This window comes from Neoarius graeffei, chromosome 7 (assembly GCF_027579695.1).
Source record: "Neoarius graeffei isolate fNeoGra1 chromosome 7, fNeoGra1.pri, whole genome shotgun sequence".
Classification (NCBI taxonomy): Eukaryota; Metazoa; Chordata; class Actinopteri; order Siluriformes; family Ariidae; genus Neoarius; species Neoarius graeffei.
The window spans coordinates 6,561,460-6,577,042 of record NC_083575.1 but is presented as its reverse complement, the minus strand read 5'-3'; the positions used below and the strand labels follow the sequence as shown (position 1 = coordinate 6,577,042).

Below are 15,583 nucleotides of genomic sequence, written 5' to 3'. Positions count from 1 at the left end.
TGGGGTGAAGGGGGAGGAAGTCAGGGAGGGAGGGAGGGAGGATGAAATGAGGGTGAGGGGGGAATGAGTGAGGGATGAAGGAGGTGGGGTGAAGGGGGAGGGAGGGAGGATGAAATGAGGGTGAGAGAGGGAATGAGTGAGGGATGGAGGAGGTGGGGTGAAGGGTGAGGGAGGGAGGGGGGGTGAAGGGTGAGGGAGGGAGGGGGGATGAATGAGGGTGAGAGAGGGAATGAGTGAGGGATGGAGGAAGTGAACAGGAGAGAGTGAGGGTGAGTGAAGGAGTGAGTGAATGAGTGAGGGAGGAAGCAATGGAGTGAGGGAGGAGAGAGAGTGGGGAGGAGGGGGGATGAAATGGGGGGAGACTGAGGGAGAGAGACAGGGAGTGAGTGAAGGAATGTGTGAGGGAGGATGAAATGAGGGGGAGAGTGTGAGGGAGAGAGGGATGGAGGAGGTGGGGTGAAGGGGGAGGAAGTGAGGGAGGGAATGAACGGGAGAGAGAGGAAGGGATGGAGTGAAGGAGGGGGAGGAAGTGAAGGGTAGAGAGGGAGTGCGTGATGGATGGAGGAAGAGGGGATGAAATGATGGTGAGTGAAAATTGGTGAATGAGCGAGTGAGGTAGTTAAGTGTAGAAAAATGGATGAATAAATGAGTGAGTGAGTGAATGAATGATTAAAATGTCAGTGAGTGTGAAAAAGTCATTAAAATGAATCACAAGTAGCTGAGAGTTGATGCTTTTCATTTTTCTTGACGTGTGTGTGCGCGCGCACGCAATAAATAAACTCAAGCTTGCCCTGGGACACAACACTGTCATGAGTGATTTGATCAGTGAGATTTTTCACCTGAAGCATGAGGAGATGAAGTGCTGGCTGCGTTTCTGTCCCACTCTGTGAGCTCGGCATTTTTTTGTGCTTTATTTAAGTATGTAATTAAGTACCAGCTTCTGTCTAATGCGCATGAGTCTCTTCTTTCCACTGATATCACGCTTTACCTCTTTCAATATCAGTCAAGAAAACACTGTTATTTTAAACTCCGTTGTGAAAAAAAAAAAAGTTATTTTGAGACTTTAAACTTGGGGAGCAATATTTTTAATAGTTATGACATTACATTCGTACAACTTTTGGGTCTGCAACTTGTATTTATGATATTCTGATGGCAGTAAATGATACAAACTGTATTAAAGGTGCAGTTTGTAATTTTTTGAGAACTTTAGTGCCTGTGAGGGTAATTACATCTTTGATGGAACCATTGAGGAACCTTCACGATCAGTCTCGTTGACCTCATCTCATCTGTTCAAACTATATAAATTTTTTGCATTTCCTTGTTCTGGTTAGGGATGGAGCTCATTTCAGGGCCAGAAGAATGCAAACAGAAGCCTGTAACGAATCAACTAGAGCCCTCCATTGAAGTCTAATATTGTGAATTACAAATTTGTGATGGTATCTTTCAAATGGGAAGACTGTTCCAGGTCTTGAAATACTTATAAATATTACAGACTGCACCTTTAATACTTCCTGTCTAATGTCGTCTTGTACAGTATGACAGTCTGATATTCAGTGGGCGCTCACCCTCATCACCACACTGCACCATGATGATGAAGTTTCAATTATTGGAATCATAATTTTATATTTTCATTCACACTGCTGGTTTAACAGGTCTGGAAAACTAAAAAGAAAGATTGAAAAGAGAGATGGAAAGTGCGTCTCATGGCTGTCTCTCTCAGATGGAGGTGATGCACTCGGTGGTGCTGGTCACACACACTCCACACTCACACCTCAGGGCCACGGGGTAGGTGTAGTACGGATCCACGCCGGCTGAACAGTTGGGCAGCTGGACGGTGATGAATTGCGTCTGGTTGTAAGTGCACACTTGCTGACGGGACTGGATGAAGGGCGGGTCCAGGATTGGTTTCTATGGAGACAGCCAATAGAGTGTGAACAGAATGGGCTATTGTTTTGCCCTTTCAAGTGTATACTTAGCACATGAGGAAGGAATAAAACACAACCCCAATTCCAAAAAACTTGGGACGCTGTGTAAACTGTAAATAAAAACAGAATGTGAAGATTTGCAAATCATGGAAACCTGATATCTCATTGAAAATAGTACAAAGACAACATATCAAATGTTGAAACTGAGAAAATGTATTGTTTTTTGAAAAATATATGCTCATTTTGAATTTGATGTCAGCAACACGTTTCAGAAAAGTTGGGACGGGGGCGTGTTTACCTCTGTGTTGCATCACCTCTACTTTTAACACCATTCCGTAAAAGTTTGGGAACTGAGGAGACCAACTGCTGTAGTTTTGAAAGAGAAACGTTGTCCCATTCTTGCCTGATATCCGATTTCAGTTGCTCAGCAGTTCGGGGTGTCCTTTGTCATATTTTACACTTCATAATGCGCCAAATGTTTTACAGGTCTGGGGCCTCATGTACAAAGCTTGCGTACGCACAAAAAAGCTACGTCCGTCACTTTCTGCGCAAACATTCGTATGTACAAAGATTGACTTGCCGTGGAAAAGTGCGGTACTCTACGCAAACCTCATGGCTGGCGTACGCACATTTCTGGTGCATCTTGGTACTTGGCGACACTTAGAGGCAGAGCAACGCAACTACATTTAGGCCTACTCGGTCAAGAGTCATGACATGGCGATAAGAGGCATCCAAAAATGCATCGGAACATCAGGATGCGTGAATTGAAATGTATGTCAGTCATACGACATTGTCGAGACACATAATGCGAGACTGTTGGGTAAATGCCAACAGATCCATCAACCATCCCTTCCATATTGTAATTACGGGAAATGAGAAACCCCAGCAATATCATTTCGATATTATTCCCATTGACTATTGGTTAATTAATTAAATTAAAGAATGCACATGCAGGACCATGCATTGCAGCTAGCTTAGTAGATCTTCCTCGCGCATTTGCCGCGAGGTGTCAGACTGAAATATTATTAGCTGATGTTGCGTGGGGTAGCCTTATCACATAATTACCAAGATCAATATATGAAACGATTTCCAAGTGCGTACAAATCAGACACAACCGCGGTGTGTGGCGTGTTACACAATGTGGCGCAGCGGCACGGCGTGCCAATAATGGAGCGAGACCTGCCTCACAACGAGGTGCCACAGCGACATGGCATACAAACCCGGCAGCGCTTAATAGCCACAATGTGAAAGGGTAAGGACAGACGGGACACGGGACACCATTCATTTTTTAAGATATTCTTTTAATGTGTTATTCAGTTCCTTCAATTCCTCGCGGATTCCCTCGAGGTTGTCGTTAATCGCCTCTATCCCCTTTAAAATTTCCCCCTGCGACTCAAAGACCGCGCGTGTCAGCACCCGGCCTGTGGACCCGGCGACGGGGCAGGCGGTGGAGAAGGGGGGCAGGTGACAGTGACGCTGGATCCACTCGGCTGGGGGTCCTCTTCCTGCTCGGGTGGGATGGACTGGGGGCCTCCTGTTGTTCCCTGGCACCCTGCTAGAATACATTTGTCATTAAAATCCTATTGTGGAAAATATGTGCACGTTTTATTTCTGGTTACATGTGGCTAGGAATATTGGGCCTACTAAGAGAGGAAGACATTTCCTCAAATACAGGGTGTCCCCGAAAAAATGTACACATTAGAGCACTAAAGGTGTTTTTTTGTTTTCAAAACCCATGTAACGCAAATAGACACTCATTGTGGCGCAGGCACTGCGAACGATGCGAATCATACCGTTATCTTGGTATAGGCTACATTCACATTCAGTGGCATACAATCAGTGACCGTTGCATGTCTCATAGCATACACTTTGAACATCACTTTAATTGGAGGTGACAGAACAATTAAGTGATGTATGTGAATTCTATTACACTGTGCTAAAGGCAGGGATTAACGCGAATAAATGTTAGTGTTAAATGTTAGTAATAAATGTTAAATGTTAATTTGATTAACGCGAGATTTCTAACATTTAATTAACATTAACGCGTTAGTAAAAGTTGCCATGTCTTTTACCTAACGCGGGCCTTACTGCAGGTCTATTTATACTAATTAACATATTCAGTGTGGAATAATTGAGGGAGGAGACGGGGCGGGGAACGGGGCTCGCGCATGTGCGCCGAATTCCACGTTGATTGGGATGTACAACAGGAGAGTGCGTGGAAACCTTCGTACGCACTGATTGATACATCCGGATTTTTTTGGTCGTACGCAAATTTCCCGATTTTGACGTGCGCACATATTTAGTGGGAAATCCACGCAGGTCTTTGTACATGAGGCCCCTGGACTGCAAGCAGGCCAGTTTAACACCCGGACTCTTTTACTCCGGAGCCATGCAGATTTAATATGCTCAGAAAGCGGTTTGGCATTGTCTTGCTGAAAGGAAGGCCTTCCCTGAAAAAGAGTTTGTCTGGATGGCAGCATGTTGCTCTGAAACGTGTATATATCATTCAGCATTAATGATGCCTTCCCAGATGTACAAGCTACCCATGTCATGTGCACTAATGCCCCCTCATACCATCACAGATGCTGGCTTTTGAACTGTGCACTGATAACAAGCATCACACAACTTTTTCAGTCTTTTGTTGCCCCGTCCCAACTTTTCTGAAACGTGTTGTTGACCTCAAATTCAAAATGAGCATATATTAAATAATAAAAAAAAAATTCCCAGTTTCAACATTTGATGTTTTGTCTTTGTACTATTTTCAATGAAATATAGGGTTTCTATGATTTGCAAATCTTCACATTCTGTTTTTATTTGTGTTTTACACAGCGTCCCAACGTTTTTGGAATTGGGGCTGTACATGGCGTACTCCCCTTTAGAATGCGCCCAGTCCTGGGGGCGTCGTGGCTCAGGTGGTTAAGGCGCCGTGCCATGGATGCGGGCGACCCGGGTTCGATTCCGGCCCGAGGTCGTTTCCCGATCCCTTCCCGTCTCTCTCTCTCCCGCTCGTTTCCTGTCTCTACACTGTCCTATCCAATAAAGGTGTAAAAAGCCCAAAAAAATATCTTTAAAAAAAGAATGCGCCCAGTCCTTGAGCCAATAGATTGCCTTTTCAATGATTTCTTTGTGTAATATTGTGTATGGAGATTAAAATACTGAATCAGTGTGCCATGAATGTGTCTTACAAAATATTTTTGCAGCTTTACGATTTTTAACACTAAATAAATTCCATTTTATCATCAATGTTCATGCAGCACTGACTAACAGCCCACAGGTCATTTTAGATTGTGATTCTCTGATGCCTGTGACAATGATGGAGGCCTGTATTCAGTGACACACTTATTATTAAGATGAAATTATGCACAGGCTTTACTTTGAATAAACCTGTTTGAACGGCATCACGTTTTCTCACTCACCATTTTGAAAATGTCTCCGAAAGATTTCATTTTAGTGATATGAATGTGAATTACGGTATGTCCAAACTGTCAAGGATTAGATGAATTCAAATTAATAATGATAAACATGAGTGCATAAAATCCAAAACGATCTACCAGCATCGAAGCTCTTGAATACTGTGCTAGCGACATTGTTCAATGGATGAAGTGCAATAAGCTGCTGTGCAATACAACAAAAACAGAGGTTCTGCATTTTCAGTCACGGTATCTTGCAGGTGATGCCATTCAGTATGTCACCGTTGGTGAATCTGTGAAGGAGCCAATATCTGAAGCGTGTGATCTTGGGGTCATCATTGATCACCATCTTAAGATGTCTTCCCAGGTCAGTAATATATGTAAATCCACTTCACATTCTCTCAGACGTATTGGTCAGATTAAAAAATATCTTGATACTGCCGCTAGAGTTGCAAAATTCCGGGAATTTTCAAAGGTGGAAACTTTCCATGGGAATTTTCGGGAATTAACGGGAATTTTCGGGAAAAGACTGGGAATTTTGAAAGTGGACATCAATTAAGTAAGTAGAAAAAAATATTGTAGCATAATCTTGATTAAAAGAGGTAGATTTATGGGAATAAAGTTGTGCATAGCACGCTGTTACTCACTCACATGGACAAAACGTTATTTTCTCAGGAGCCACTGAATGCATTTTGCATCCCTCTATCACATGCACAATAACTTCTAGAATTCTGAAGAGCTAGAACTGTTTTAAATACAAACTGCCGAGATCACACATTACAGACAAAGGACTACATGCCATCAAGTAAGTTTTGAGGATGATTTTTTATCTATTATGGTATTTAAGTAAAAATGAAAAGGTATAGTAGAATAAATCTAGTGCTAATTTACTTGTAAATTAGAATTGTGCCATTTCATTGAAGTAGTTAGCTTGTGATGCTAGTTACAGCAAATTGTGCTAGCTTAATGGGAAACCAGATAAGCTAAATGAAAGCTTCCTATGAACATTTCATGTAAGAAAACTTGCATTGATATGCAAGACTTTATTTGACATTCAAGACTTTTTTTTCGAAGGGGAAAACATTTTTCATTTTACATTTTGAATTTGAGTTTTTGAGTCAGAAAGAGAGTTACGTTCTGTTTGTTCTGTCCCATATGTGGGAGCTGTAAGCAACATATTGGCAAACGTTCATGTTTCGTTCAATAAAAGAAATAAGCATTGATAAAGTTCTTCTTACAAATAAATCAGTCATGTGTTTTAATTGTCTCCATTTTGCAATAATGTCTGCTGATGACAAAATAAAATGTCTATATTTTTGTTTGTTTATGACTTAATAATAAATAAATAAACAAATAAATAAATGTTTTATATATATATATAGGGTGGCACGGTGGTGTAGTGGTTAGCGCTGTCGCCTCACAGCAAGAAGGTCCTGGGTTCGAGCCCCGGGGCCGGCGAGGGCCTTTCTGTGTGGAGTTTGCATGTTCTCCCCGTGTCTGCGTGGGTTTCCTCCGGGTGCTCCGGTTTCCCCCACAGTCCAAAGACATGCAGGTTAGGTTAACTGGTGACTCTAAATTGACCGTAGGTGTGAATGTGAGTGTGAATGGTTGTCTGTGTCTATGTGTCAGCCCTGTGATGACCTGGCGACTTGTCCAGGGTGTACCCCGCCTTTCGCCCATAGTCAGCTGGGATAGGCTCCAGCTTGCCTGCGACCCTGTAGAAGGATAAAGCGGCTAGAGATAATGAGATGAGATGAGATATATATATATATATATAAATAATTAAATAATTCCCCTAAATTACCATAATTCCAGTGCTTTTTTTTTTTTGAAAATTCCCAAAATTCCCGTACCAAAGTTTCCATGGAAACTTTCCGGAAATTTTCCAGGAATTTTCCGCCCCCACGGTGGTGTAGTGGTTAGCGCTGTCGCCTCACAGCAAGAAGGTCCGGGTTCGAGCCCTGTGGCCGGCGAGGGCCTTTCTGTGCGGATTTGCATGTTCTCCCCGTGTCCGCGTGGGTTTCCTCCGGGTGCTCCGGTTTCCCCCACAGTCCAAAGACATGCAGGTTAGGTTAACTGGTGACTCTAAATTGACCGTAGGTGTGAATGTGAGTGTGAATGGTTGTCTGTGTCTATGTGTCAGCCCTGTGATGACCTGGCGACTTGTCCAGGGTGTACCCCGCCTTTCGCCCGTAGTCAGCTGGGATAGGCTCCAGCTTGCCTGCGACCCTGTAGAACAGGATAAAGCAGCTAGAGATAATGAGATGAGATTTTCCGCCCCTTTGCAACCCTAACTGCCGCTACGGAAAAGCTTGTACATGCATTCATAACATCCAAGTTGGACTATTGCAACAGTTTGTTGTATGGTCTCCCCGACAAGGACTTGTCGAAATTGCAGCGCATCCAAAATGCAGCTGCAAGGATGGTCACATTGAAGAAGAAATATGACCACATCACACCTGTCTTACGCTCACTTCATTGGCTGACAGTGAAGAAGAGAATAATATTCAAGATCTTGTTGATGACCTTCAAAGTACTCAATGGATTGGCGCCATCATATCTCAGTGATCTACTGGTGTGAAGAAGCCACTATGGTCGCTACGCTCTAACAGTAATAACATCATCGTTCTTTCTACGCCATGTTACAGAACCGATACTTATGGAAAGCGTGCGTTCGCTTCATGTGCACCAAGACTGTGGAATCAACTTCCAGAGGCCTTAAAAGAATCAACTGACATTAATGATTTTAAAAAAGGACTTAAGACTTATCTTTTCGATTTACATAGCTCATCCTTTTAGTTTTGATTTTTGAACTTTTAAGTCTTGATTTTTTTTTCTCTTTGATAATGTTTTTATGTAAATGAGTTTTCATGGACATTAGATATTTAAAGGTCTGATGACACGAACATGACTCTATGCAATTTCTTAAATAAACTATACAACATGGCAAACATGTTAGATTTCTGTTATAATTATGTGAAAAGAAGCTGTCGTTACGCGAATATCCAACTTTTAATTGCACAGCGCAAGAAAACTGGGTCCGTGGCTCGCGGCCATGCTGTGATGTCAGCGGAAGAACACGCTGCGGTTCACTGGCTGTTCTACTGAATGGAAATGGTGCATGAAAATGCCGGTGAACTCTCTAGTGCTAGCTCTTCCTCTTCTGGGAGTCTAGAATTGTGTTGTGAGTGGGATAGATCGGAAGAATCAAGTGATGACGAACACGGGTGCATCCAACCGTACAGGTTTGAACCTGTTACTGTGCACCAATCTGAGAGCGACTCCGACCCCGAGATGGACAGCGGACAGGCAGACAGCCCAGCACTGACGAACACTACAAGGTTGGATAACAAGGATTGGTAGGTCAACCCGTATTTGTTCAAAATGTTACGGAATCAATATTTTAATATTGTGTATTGTTGTCTTGCATGTGTAAACACTGCTTATATCATGTAAGCTGTATGCTACACTGAATACATAGTTCCTAATGGAGCATGCAAACGGCTAACATAATAAGCTTACGACGATGCCTGATCCGTGATACATTTAGGATAATATTGGCAGGCAGTAAGCAAATGACAATCTGTAGCCTACTTGTCTGGCTAAGTTAGCTTTCCCTCAGTGTATAGCTACTAGTAGACCCCCTCCGGAATACTGTAGGCACTGCTGATCGTAGTAACACACGTTTGTGCTGAACTGCACACCCAAGAGATTCTTTTAAGCTGGGAAGGGTGTCAAAACAATCCAAATCGAAGTGTTCAGAGCACAGGACGGATGTTGGTGAGGGCTCCCACTTGTCACGAGTGCGCCTGACTTGCTTCACCCACTTCGCATGCAGCTCGGGATCTCTGGGAAACTTGAATAAACTTACCTCATCCTTGTGGGTTTTGAAGTAAAAGCCGGCAACACAACGCGAAGGCATAATAACTATATACTGTGTATATATATGTAATAATAATGTATAATAATAATAATAATAATAATGATAAATTGAACACCTGCCGCATCAACAACAAACTGGTAAGTGAGGAGGAAGATTCTTTCGCTGACGTCATATAGCTCCTCCTCCTCATTCGTCTCCTGGGTGCTGCAGCCCCGTCAAATTTTCCCAAATAGCCGCGTTTTTTATCATAACTTGTAAAATAGGTGCCTTCATGAATTAATATATGGATCATTGGGAATTACTTTTTATGTTATAAAACATCGCCAAAGATGTCAAAAACGTGTCATCAGACCTTTAATTATTTGTTATTGTTATTTTACATATATTATTGTAAGGGCATTGAGATTCTTATGGAATGCACATAGAAATATATTATTATTATTATTATTAGATGAAAATGTGATTTTTTTTCTTGAGTATTGTGCAGGTTTTGGAAATAGTCATCAAGCAGCAATACTGATGATGACGACATTACACCACATTTCAGAATGAGACTCACTTGAATAGGGCTTACACTGTATTTTTTCATATTCACGAATTGTGGGATACTTCAGCTCATGGAAAGCACAATTTTACACGCACAAACGGACACTAAATTATGATTTAGGATGGCTCTTTGGCTTATAGACTTCCAACACTGCCACTTTACACACTGCACTCTTTCTCCTAGTGCAGTATTGGTCACGTTAATGATGAATGTCATTGACACTTTCTCAGTAATCTCCTCAGTTAATGCGGTCATTTAAATGTAATAACTGCGAGACGTGAGAACATTATGTTTGAGGAGGTCTGGATCAGAAATAATACCTTCATCAAATTTTCATGCCTTATTAACCATACTGAGTGAGTATTATTATTATTATTTTTTTAAACATTGAGACGTGAAAATCACCACCACAAACTGAGTTAGACATTTTTTTGGTGACTGATTATTTGGGTCAACGTAAAAGCCTTGAACTGCTGTCTCATAAAATTACAATCACAGTCAATAATTCAGAAGTAATGGAAAATTGAAGACGGAGCATTTCTTTATGGCTCTGAAGAGTTTCTTTGCTCGGATCTGAGTTTCTTCAGCACTGATGTGTTCGATCTGCTAACCTGCAGTGATGCAGTTTTGTACTGCGAGCATGCTGAAGGGTGCACTACATCCAAATGTGCGGCTGTGAATATTTTTCAGAGCTCCTTTGCATGTCACAGTAATGATGAATTATGAATTGAATACATCACTGTACGTGCACAACCCGAGAATTAGTTTTTGTGAAAGGGCTTTAATAAATAAAGCAGTTGCAGTGGTGTATTTTGGAGGATCCAGATGTTTGGATGAGTCATGGCTTTTCCAGTATTATTGCTGCGTTCATGTGCTATAGGAAGATGATATTTTCCAGTTGGGAAGTGGTATTTACCAGTGTGTTGTGTTCACATGCTTTTGTTGTTGTTGACAAATTAAAGATGGTGGACCAGATTCAAGTTAGCAATAGTTAGTTAGCTATCATTAGCAATAGCGTCTGCTCTGGATAGGTAAAAACAAACCATAACAACACATTTTTAAAAGAAACGGATTTCTAACGTATTATATTACACTTGTTAATGACGCAACATTGCATAGACACCAAAAAACTACCCACTAGTACTAGTAAAAAAAAAAAACTTTAGTAGCGTACAATGCTTAACATTCAAGTGTCTTGTACCGCTTGCCGCCATGTTGAAAAGGTTAAAGTTCATCTCATCTCGGCAACTCGTGTATCAAAATTTTCTACGAGTTGCCCAGTGGAAAATACCACAAGAGGGGGCGTTCATGTGCGCTTTCCATGTCGGCGTTTGGTATTTACCATAATTCCCATAGCACATGAACGCAGCATATGATCCAATAAACGCAATTTGAGCTAAAAGACATCTGGAAGCCATGACAGGGTTCTCCGAGTCTCTGGAGGTTTTGTATTGATGAGGTTTAGTGTTTTAATTCAGCAATAAAAATGTTCCTAATAGCTTAACAGGTGGTGAGGGACTGATTCTCGGCGTGTTTAATGGTTTTCTATGAGAGTGTGGTTGTCTCTAATGTGATAAGAAGCTGCTTTAATGATGGTTCAAAACCACAATCCAATGGCTATCCTGGACTTCAGATGATCATCAGATACCGTAGAGTTTGAGCATTAATGGTTATTTAGATGGAATTGGGTAATGTTTTTATTTTAAATATTGTTTCATTAACTATTTAATCTAGTAGAACATGAGGAGAAAATTGGAAAATCCCATTACTGAGGTTATGTCTGGTCCAACCTATAACTCTGTGTGTGAGTGTGTCACCTCCCAAGTCTCACAGCGCCCCCAGCAGGCATCGGTGGTGATCTTCAGTTTCCCACATCCTGGCTTCTGGACCACGAATGTGAATTCTCTGACAGCACAGCCGATAAAACGCTGGAGATCCACTGCAGACTCATGACTCAAGTGAGAAAAACACAACAGAACAAACACCAGGCCACAGCTTAGGGACGTGGCAGAGAGCCTGGAAACACACACAATGTGTGGTGTTAATTTCACTGCATAAGAGAGATGTCAAGCACAAACTTGTCACACAACAAGTGTAAACACTAAATTCTAAATTTAGGAAATTATTCAAATTGTATTCTTGCAATCATGGATGATAATAGAAAATCCATTCATATCTGCAAAACTGCAAAATACAGGGTGTTTCAAAAAATTGGATATCATTTCACAATCTAATAACTTTGCCAATTCTCATTCAGTTGACCTCAAATTTTAACAGCATGTGTGGAAACAGTTTCATGTTTTTTGTTTTTATCTTTTTAGGTATAGAAATGCCATTCAGTGGAAAAGAAAATGCATTTTGTGTGTTAGTTATTACGCTCGAACGCAGTCGAACAGCGTGCATTTATGAGAGAATTCTCTAAAAATGCACCAACTGCAATGCAGATTTGGACACGGCCCAAAAAGTTCAAAGAGAAAGGCTGTGTGTTTGTGTCTCAGGCAGCGTGCATATTGAAAATTTGTGAAATCGTTCATGGAATCCACATTTCTCATTCAAATTTTGAGGAGTAAATCTTATATTGCTCAACATTTAGCCTGTTCAGTTTAATTTTCCTAGACTATAGTTTTTGGGATATTTACATCTCAAATAATATCAAAAATTTTTTAAAACACTCTGTATAGAAGCACATTCTCTCGATGTAAATCTGAAAATTAGGTTTCCTTTCTCACCAGGTGTTGTGTTCCTGATTTAGACAAAATAAAAAAACGAGGGTTTATTTACATTTAAAGCACAGAAGGTGTCAGAAGATAGGAAGCTCTCGATGAATTGAATAAATGTAATGCATTAAGTCGTGCAGCTGCAAAGCACAGACGTATATTAATGCGCTCCTTCACAGGGACTTGTGCAGAGGATGTATCATGAAAAATTTTTCATCTGTTGAAATGGTGAAGGTTTCTCGAAGGAGACATTTATGGAAGGAGTCTCCAGTGTCAGTTTCCTGACATGTTCATGACAGGAGTTTATGGTTTACTGTTTTTTAATGACATGACAAGCTGCTTTTTTTTTTTTTTTAATCTACAAGAAAGATAAAGAGAGAGGCTGGTGAGAGAACGACCGTTTATAGCTGTTATAATGTGAGTAAGAACAGGAACTAATGTGTTTCATGGATATTCCACAACGTTAAACATTAACTATAACGAGATTCAAAAAAATTATATACATACAAGGGTAAGTCAAAAAGTTCTCAGACAAATGAAAAAAAATTTATTTATGAAAATAACAAAGCTATTTCTCTACATATCCTCCATTTAAGTCTAAACACTTCTGCAAGCGATGTTTCCATCGGAGAATTCCTTCTTTGTGTTCCTTTTGAAATTATAACATCTGTCTTAGAACTTTTTGACTTACCCTCATATATATATGTGTGTGTGTGTTGCCAATTTGATTTGGAAAATTGCTGTTGTATAAGAGGAATAAAACATTTCAGGATCAAACATTTCATCTCATCATTGATTATTTTCCCAGAACAGCATGCCTGATTGTGCATTATTCCTTACATATGTACTTCAGCATTACAAATGAGGTCAAATTTGAAATAAAGCTTATCGTCTTACCATGAAGTTTGAAATCTTTTGAAGGCCATTGCAGTTTTGGATCAAAGTTCGCGTTGACTTTTCTTCTGATCAATCAGTTCAGCTTCTCGATGGATATCTACAGCCGTTTAGATCTTCAAAAAAAAAAGTCAGGACTCCATCGCACCTGAAACCTAACAGAGCTGCTATTTATATCAAATGTGACTAATATTCACATCCAAGTGATAACAAGGGCTGTCTCTGTCTCATTAATGACATTATGTCATGGTGTAATGTGTTTTCCAAACAATTAAATGCATGTATGAGAGTGGGGGATCGTGGATGAATCATCTCCTTAGGCATTATTACTGAACATATCAGTGGCATCTGTCTCAGGTACTGGTGCCTCGTTCATTAGCTTAATGAACAGGGAAAAGAAAAGCAATTATTGTTCTGAGTTAACAGCATGAAGAAGTAAGAGACATCGCCGTATCCTTTAATCCATCCATCCGTCCATCCATCCATACAGAGTGAGACATGCTTGGAGACAGACATTTTGGGACCAGGTTTATTATCCGACCTCAGGACTCAGATGGGCTAAAACATATCCACTGAAATTAATATCTCTGTCAGTCTTTGAATAACCGAGAGGCTTTATTAAAGTCAGACAGAATTAGCAGTGAACTGGATAAATTTGCTGTTCGTGTGATATAATACATCTGTAATTTGGAGCAAACAGGAGTCCTGAGGCAGGACTTGCACAAACACGTACAGTTAGGTCCATATATATTTGGACACTGACACAAATTTTGTTTTTTTACCTGTTTACTGAAACATATTCAAGTTATAGTTATATAATGGACATGGACATAAGGTCCAGACTTTCAGCTTTCATTTGAGGGTATCCACATTAAAATTGAATGAAGGGCTTAGGAGTTTCAGCTCCTTAACATGTGCCACCCTGTTTTTAAAGGGACCAAAAGTAATTGGACAATTGACTCAAAGGCTATTTCATGGGCAGGTGTGGGCAATTCCTTCGTTATGTCATTCTCAATTAAGCAGATAAAAGGCCTGGAGTTGATTTGAGGTGTGGTGCTTGCATTTGGAAGATTTTGCTGTGAAGAAAACATGAGGTCAAAGGAGCTCTCCATGCAGGTGAAACAAGCCATCCTTAAGCTGCGAAAACAGAAAAAACCCATCCGAGAAATTGCTACAATATTAGGAGTGGCAAAATCTACAGTTTGGTACATCCTGAGAAAGAAAGAAAGCACTGGTGAACTCATCAATGCAAAAAGACCTGGACGCCCACAGACGACAACAGTGGGTGAATAATTTCCATGGTGCAGAATAATTTCCATGGTGAAGAGAAACCCTTTCACAACAGCCAACCAAGTGAACAACACTCTCCAGGAGGTAGGCGTATCAATATCCAAATCTACCATAAAGAGAAGACTGCATGAAAATAAATACAGAGGGTTCACTGCACGGTGCAAGCCACTCATAAGCCTCAAGAATAAAAAGGCTAGATTGGACTTTGCTAAAAAACATCTAAAAAAGCCAGCACAGTTCTGGAAGAACATTCTTTGGACAGATGAAACCAAGATCAACCTCTACCAGAATGATGGAAAGAAAAAAGTATGGCGAAGGCGTGGTACAGCTCATGATCCAAAGCATACCACATCATCTGTAAAACACGGCGGAGGCAGTGTGATGGCTTGGGCATGCATGGCTGCCAGTGGCACTGGGTCACTAGTGTTTATTGATGATGTGACACAGGACAGAAGCAGCCGGATGAATTCTGAGGTATTCAGAGACATACTGTGTGCTCAAATCCAGCCAAATGCAGCCAAACTGATTGGTTGGCGTTTCATAATACAGATGGACAATGACCTAAAACATAAAGCCAAAGCAGCCCAGGAGTTTATTAAAGCAAAGAAGTGGAATATTCTTGAATGGCCAAGTCAGTCACCTGATCTCAACCCAATTGAGCAGCATTTCACTTGTTAAAGACTAAACTTCAGACAGAAAGGCCCACAAACAAACAATAACTGAAAACCGCTGCAGTAAAGGCCTGGCAGAGCATTAAAAAGGAGGAAAACACAGCGTCTGGTGATGTCCATGAGTTCAAGACTTCAGGCAGTCATTGCCAACAAAGGGTTTTCAACCAAGTATTAGAAATGAACATTTTATTTACAATTATTTAATTTGTCCAATTACTTTTGAGCCCCTGAAATGAAGGGATTGTG

At 40.8% G+C, this 15,583-nt stretch overlaps 1 protein-coding gene across 1 annotated transcript; it reads right to left on the bottom strand.

Annotated features, from left to right (window-relative positions):
• Positions 1-1,716: 1,716 nt before the first annotated feature.
• gphb5 (glycoprotein hormone subunit beta 5) lies at positions 1,717-13,408 on the bottom strand. Its single transcript, XM_060924908.1, has 3 exons — positions 13,380-13,408; positions 11,583-11,781; positions 1,717-1,908 (listed from the first exon to the last, which is right to left on the bottom strand). The coding sequence occupies exons 1-3, from the start codon at positions 13,406-13,408 to the stop codon at positions 1,717-1,719; spliced, it is 420 nt and encodes a 139-aa protein (XP_060780891.1).
• Positions 13,409-15,583: the final 2,175 nt, after the last annotated feature.

What these genes read in the sequence shown, in the direction of transcription:
- gphb5 (XM_060924908.1), bottom strand. Translation starts at nt 13,408, where the DNA reads ATGGCCTTCAAAAGATTTCAAACTTCATG. An exon ending in AAAAGATTTCAAACTTCATG is followed by an intron (nt 11,782 to 13,379) that starts GTAAGACGATAA and finishes GTGTGTTTCCAG; the next exon opens with GCTCTCTGCCACGTCCCTAA. An exon ending in GGCGCTGTGAGACTTGGGAG is followed by an intron (nt 1,909 to 11,582) that starts GTGACACACTCA and finishes CTGTCTCCATAG; the next exon opens with AAACCAATCCTGGACCCGCC.